Below are 6,703 nucleotides of genomic sequence, written 5' to 3' on the forward strand. Positions count from 1 at the left end.
ATTAAATGAAACTTGTTTCCAAATTAAACGAAAACTTTTCCAATTGGAATGAAATCTTCTACAAATGGAATGAAAATGTTTATAAATTAAATGAAACTTTTTACAATTGGAATGAAACACTTTCCAAATTAAATGAAACCTTTATTGTTGCCCAAGGAAATATAACATTTCTAGAAGTTTTAAATCAATATTCGAAAATTAAATAAAAATCAAAAACTTAGTTCTATTTCCACTACGTTTATTTTCCCTCAATATTCCACAATTTTGTTCGTGAATTTTTATTAAAGTGTTTGCTAACCCAAACCGAATTTATCGCTTGACATTTCTATTTAGTTATTGTTAACCGTATATAATATTTTTTTATATAATATTTTTTTATTGAATATGTATTAAAAGTACTTCTCAACATTCAAGAATTCTTATATATATTTTTTTTTAATTCGTCAAAGTTGCATATGTTTTGACCCAGCCAATATCCACTTTTATCACTAAATTTTACAGAAAAATACCAAAAACTTCTTGGAAAAATTACAATTACAGTTTCAATTGAATCTAAAGCTTTGAAAAAAATACGAAGTTGATCCATTTTTTATTTTTATTTATACAATTTTGGTTATTTTGAGTATTTATGACACATTTTTCAATTGAATTGGCTGGCAAGCGCAAAATAACAGCTGATATTTTAATTTGTTTTCACCTTATTCTAAACAAATTACAATTGTTTCGTCGGCTATTCGTCACAAACCGTCTTCTTTAATCCGAGGATTTATTAGCCATTTTTTCTATTCGAAAACATTCGCATGTCATTGTCATCAACTTGACTTCGGCTCAGATTGTGTGAGTTAGAGTAACTCCTTGGTGTGCCAAACTCTCATATTGGACCTAAATAAAATCAATTTTCGTGCAACTATGAATAAGGCCATACCGCAGCCATTCGATAAAAACAATCCTATTGTTTTTCTAGATATTAATATCGGCGAGGAGTTCGGTGAGTTTTAATGTCCAATTGCCAGAATAAAAAAGTCGAATAATAACTATTTTATGTATATTTTTAGCTGGTCGCATGATTATTGAACTACGCAAAGATGTGGTGCCTAAAACAGCAGAGAATTTTCGAGCCCTTTGTACGGGGGAAAAGGGCATTGGAACAATGGATAAACCATTGCATTATAAAGGTATACGGTTTCATAAGGTGACACGAGTGTATGTGGCACAAAGTGGTGATGTGATCAACAATGATGGAACCGGTGGTGAAAGTATTTATGGACCTGTTTTTGAAGATGAAAATTTCATATTGGATGTGAGTATTGGAAAAATCCAAAAAAATCTGTACTTTTGTACATAAAAGACTGAACAAATCTAATTTACGTTCACCTCTCAGAAAACAATTTTGAAATTTGCATTTATTTTAAAAAATCCGCTGGAATTGTTCTCCGGAAAAGTAATAATGAAAAGGCTACCTGTGGTAAAATTTAGTTTCCGAGTGGTTTTCTTTAAAATGTGTTTCGTTTATCTTAGGAAGTATTGCTTCTTCTTTATGCTTTTTTAATCTTCCAAAACATTTCTGGGAGGTACTTGTCAAATACATTTAATCCGAAAAAGCTGATTTTTTGTAAATTATTGCTAAAACGATAGCTTGATGATAATACCCTCCACTACCCTGTTGTACAGGGTATTTTATCATTGTGCATTTAACAGTCAAAAGGAAACGAGATAGACACATGATTCCTCTTGAGAATATGCATAGAATCACTTTCTGGGTTGACTTATGTATGTCCGTCCGTCCGTCTGTCTGTACGTGTTAAATTATAAACAAACTACTGGTCGCATTTATAGTCCGAATTGTATTAAATTTGGCACAGCTCACTTATGTGACCCAAGGACAAACCCTATTGAAATTGGGATCAATCGGTTCAGACTTAGATATGGCTCCCATATATGTTTTTCTCTTATCCTAAGTAAATGGTGCACCAAACACGTAAATTTAGGCCGATTGTCTAAATTTTTTGCAAAACGTTGAAATCGGTTCAGTTTTATATGTAAATGGTGCACCAAAGACAAAGTTAGGACGATTGGCTAGAAATTTTGCAAAACATACTGATGTCATTATAGCCTAAATTGTGTAATGTTTTGTTAAAACCGGTTCATATATATTTTAGTCCGATTTTAGGTGATACGATTGATACGAAACTTTGTACAACGTACTCGATTTACATAATTTTGTCCCATTGTACGCAAACGACTATAAATTAAGCCGAATGAAATTAAATTTAGCACTTCACTCAAAAAAAAAAAAAAAAAAAAAACGCATCTGGAGAAGGGTGGAGAAGAGTATCATATAGTCTGCCATCCAATTTTAATACTGTTCTTACTTGTGTTTTTTTTTTGTGTATAAATAAATTAATCTGATTCCTAATTATTTGTTGCCAACATTACTTTTCCTTATTTTAGCATTCTGATGAAGGTGTTGTTAGTATGGCCAATTTTGGAAAGCCAAATACAAATAATTCTCAATTCTTTATTACATCAATGGCCTGTGACAATCTGAATGGCACCAATGTTGTTGTCGGCAAAGTCTTAAGAGGTTTGGGTATTATCGGGGAAATGGATCAAAATACAAGCGATGAGGGTGTACCTACAACGGTAAGTTAGCTATTGTAAGTACGTTGCAACTAATGTGCTTTTTGATTATTATAAGATTTTTGTAATATTTTAAGGACATCATCATAACTAATTGCGGCGAAATAAAACCTGGTGAAAACTGGGGTATTAATGACAGCGATGAAACAAATGAATGCCTACCGCCATTTCCACAAGATTGGGATGATAAATTTAAGGAATTTTCGGTAAGTAGCATTCATTCAATTACGAATTGATTCATAATGTTTGATTCCATTTTGCATTTTAGTCCGACGAACTAGTGGAATTATTGACATCAATTCGCAATGCCGGTAATCATTTCTTTACAAAACAGGAATATTACAATGCACGTAGGAAATATCGCAAGGCAAATCGCTATTATAACCTATTACGCAAACGATATGATTGGCAAGAACTGGAACATCTCAAATGTTCAGATGAAGACCTTAAGAAATTAGACAGCTTCTCTGCCATCAATCAGCTAAATATGGCTGCCGTTGAACTGAAATTAAATAAATACACAAATGCTCATTATTGTTGTCGTGAAGTTTTACGTTTAGATCCGAATTGTGGTAAAGCATATTATCGTCTTGGACAAGCACAAATTGGATTGAAAAATTACGAAGAGGCTATAGAAAATCTAAAAAAAGCACATGACATGATACCAGACAACAAAACAATATTATCTGAATTAAATCGTGCCAAACAACTAATGGCGGATTACAATCGTTCACAGATGGTACACCTCAAGAAATTGTTTAAGTAGTAAAAATATTGTACATAATATCTACAAACATCTCAGGAATCAATTTATCGTTTATCCTGCAGAGAAGTATGTCTATTTAAAAAATTAAAATTGCATTGTTCCGCATATTTATATTAAAAAATGTATATTTTAATATGTTTGTTATTTGTGTTTGTGTATCAGTGTGAAAAAATGTACAAATAAAAGGGGCATTGATGGCTAAAATGTAATTTTTTGTTACCAGAATAATATAGAATATTTATATCAAAATTTAATCATTTGTGTTTTGGTTTTAATGAAATAATATAATTGTAGTTATATTTTTTGTACAAACTATACGAAACTTTGTACAACGTACTCGATTTACATAATTTTGTCCCATTGTACGCAAACGACTATAAATTAAGCCGAATGAAATTAAATTCAGCATTTCACTCAAAAAAAAAAAAAAAAAAAAAAAACGCATCTGGAGAAGGGTGGAGAAGAGTATCATATAGTCTGCCATCCAATTTTAATACTGTTCTTACTTGAGTTTTTTGTGTATAAATAAATTAATCTGATTCCTAATTATTTGTTGCCAACATTACTTTTCCTTATTTTAGCATTCTGATGAAGGTGTTGTTAGTATGGCCAATTTTGGAAAGCCAAATACAAATAATTCTCAATTCTTTATTACGTCAATGGCCTGTGACAATCTGAATGGCACCAATGTTGTTGTCGGCAAAGTCTTAAGAGGTTTGGGTATTATCGGGGAACACATACATTATATAAAAATCCTGAGTGATCTAAACATGTTAGAGCTTAATATTTATACTAACCATAGACTTAATGCCAAATAGCATAAAGTCAAAAGTATACTACATATATTATAGTCCGTACATAAACATATATTATAGACGTAGACTTTTAAACTTGTTTAAAATAAAGAAAACAACTTTCACAGCCACATGCTTTGGTTTCAAACCTGTCAACTCCTGTAACAAACCTCGATAATTAAACCAACCATATTTTTATACCCTTCACCACATTGTGGTACAGGGTATTATGTCTTTGTGCATATGTTTGTAACAGGCAAAAGGAAACGAGATAGAGACGTGGTTACTTTTGAGAAAATGCATAGAATCACTTTCTGAGTCGATTTCTCCGTCCGTCCGTAGATATTAAATTGTAAACAAAGTAAAGGTCGCATTTATGATCCGATTTGGATGAAATTTGGCACAAGTCACTTATTTGGCCCAAGGGCGAACCCTATTGAAATTGGTTAAAATCGGTTCAGATCTAGATATAGCTCCCATATATATTTTCGTCCGATAAAGGCACCAAAGTCCATATATATATATATATATATCTCGATTAGCACGAAATTTGGTATAACGTACTGCATTGAGTCTAGAATGAGGTGAGTTTAGTTTCGAGAATATCGGTTCAGATTTAGATATAGGTCCCACATATATATTTCTGTTCGATTTTAGGTAAATGATGCACCAAAATCCTAATGTTTGTCGGATTGACAGGGAATTTTGCGCAGCGTACCATATATATTTCGAACGGGTGTCTGATTGAGACTATATTTTTAACAGTGCGGTATTGTCCAATTGCACTATAGGTAATTCGGACAGTTTTTTAGGCAAGAGTAATTTTTTCAATTTTGGAAAAAAATATCTTTTTTGATGTCATTTAAAGGAATACAAGTCAAAATTTATAATTCTGTAAGATCTTTTGCGTAAAAGTGTCTCAAAAGCGGTGAAAATCGTAGCCAAACTCTAAACTTTGAAAATATAATTAAAGAAATAAAAAAAAATTAAGAAATTAAGGTGTATTTTAAAAAGTTTGAAACAATTAAATACAAAGCATAAACATAAAAATTAAACATGGAGAGTATTGGCGGTGGTGTGTGCTGTTTATTTATTTTTAATATTTTAAATATTGGGCTGGTAAATAAGTACCAATGCTTGTTAAGGCTTGTAACTTTGCACATATATATTTCAAGATTTAAAAAGGAAGGAAATAATGTACAAAAAAATTTTGTTTTTGTTTTTTGTGATCAAAGAAAAGTCCTTATTTTTGATGGCGTGCATGATAACTCCTCACTGGAACATCGGAATCCGAAAATTCCAACGGTATTAGAAAGAATACATGTCTGGCTCTCGTATGAACTAGGATTATTTACTTCGCACAACAATTCACAAAAAGGCGGAACTTTGAACTTTTGTTTTTTTTGGAAAATCGACAATTTTTACCCAAACTAAGTTAAAAAAATAAGGAAGATCTTCACCGATTGGCTTTACGGGAGCTATACACTCCCAGAGAAACGTGTCAAAATTTGGAACCGATTGGATTATTAGTTTTTGAGTTCTCGTGCCCGCCATTCGTAAAACACAGCTTCGAGAAAAATGCGTTTAAAGTTTGAGAATCACTCTTGCCCTCACTTGATGCTGACACAATAAATTCTAGAATTATAATAGATTCAAATTAAGTCAACAAAAATGTTGACACCGCGATTCAAAATTTGCATAGTTGACTATAATAAAAGAAATGCGTTTGCTTTTAAACATATCTAAGTCATTCTAGATAGACTTTTACAGAAATGTTTGAATTTGTCGGATCTTTTGACAGCTGAAATATATTAATGAAAGCATTTTAGGCCCGTACCTAAATTCAGTGCGTTGCGTACTAAAATATCCACCTTTTCACCTTTATAGGGTTTGTTGAACGTCCGTATTACCCAAATACGGAAGGCCGTTATTTACTTGTGTGTCAATTGAAAACAGCGAAAATTGGTGAAAACATTTTCTTAATTAACCGAAAAATGTTTACTTTCAAAAAACAAAAAAATTCAAAATACGCATTGTCATAGTTGAAAATTTCCAACTTTAAATTTTTATACGCAATGCGTATTTGGGTAATATTCATTGAAATACATGTATTTTACTTTTGAGGTGAATAAAATCGTACGCAGGTGAATAAAATCGTACGACCCTTAAATTGATTCCAATAGGTCTCAAATTGTGATTTTTTGCGTTTTTCATGATATATCAGTTTTATGTAGGGAACTTAAGAATAAAAAAATAAAATTTTCGATATTAGGTTTGATGAAAGAAATAAAACAAAGAAACGTATTGTTGTTTACAAGTCCCCGCAAGTAAAGTTAACAATAAGAACAATATGGACGAAAAATCTGTCAAATTAAAAAAAGGAAATTCGGTTATTTTGTCATAATGGACCAAATGTCATAGGAAGATAGATAGAAATTTTTCCGCGGAAAAACGAATACACTCAAATTTTGATTAAAAAATAAATAACATTACTCGTAAACCG

At 31.4% G+C, this 6,703-nt stretch overlaps 1 protein-coding gene across 1 annotated transcript; it reads left to right on the forward strand.

Moving 5' to 3' along the window:
• Nucleotides 1-909: 909 nt before the first annotated feature.
• Nucleotides 910-3,417, forward strand: LOC133328778 (peptidyl-prolyl cis-trans isomerase D-like). Its single transcript, XM_061537327.1, has 5 exons — nucleotides 910-988; nucleotides 1,056-1,300; nucleotides 2,452-2,643; nucleotides 2,718-2,846; nucleotides 2,909-3,417. Exons 1-5 carry the CDS (start codon nucleotides 910-912, stop codon nucleotides 3,404-3,406), a joined length of 1,143 nt encoding a protein of 380 aa, XP_061393311.1. The 3' UTR covers nucleotides 3,407-3,417.
• The last annotated feature ends 3,286 nt before the right edge of the window (nucleotides 3,418-6,703 follow it).

The sequence above is a fragment of the Musca vetustissima genome, unplaced genomic scaffold (assembly GCF_032173495.1).
Source record: "Musca vetustissima isolate MV318-11 ecotype Yass unplaced genomic scaffold, APGP_CSIRO_Mvet_v1 utg150282, whole genome shotgun sequence".
Taxonomy (NCBI): domain Eukaryota; kingdom Metazoa; phylum Arthropoda; class Insecta; order Diptera; family Muscidae; genus Musca; species Musca vetustissima.

Excerpts from the sequence above, each read along its gene's own strand:
- LOC133328778 (XM_061537327.1), top strand. The coding sequence starts at position 910 with ATGAATAAGGCCATACCGCAGCCATTCGATAAAAACAATCCTATTGTT. Across the intron at positions 989-1,055 it reads TAATATCGGCGAGGAGTTCG|CTGGTCGCATGATTATTGAA; the intron begins GTGAGTTTTAAT and ends GTATATTTTTAG. Across the intron at positions 1,301-2,451 it reads ATGAAAATTTCATATTGGAT|CATTCTGATGAAGGTGTTGT; the intron begins GTGAGTATTGGA and ends TCCTTATTTTAG.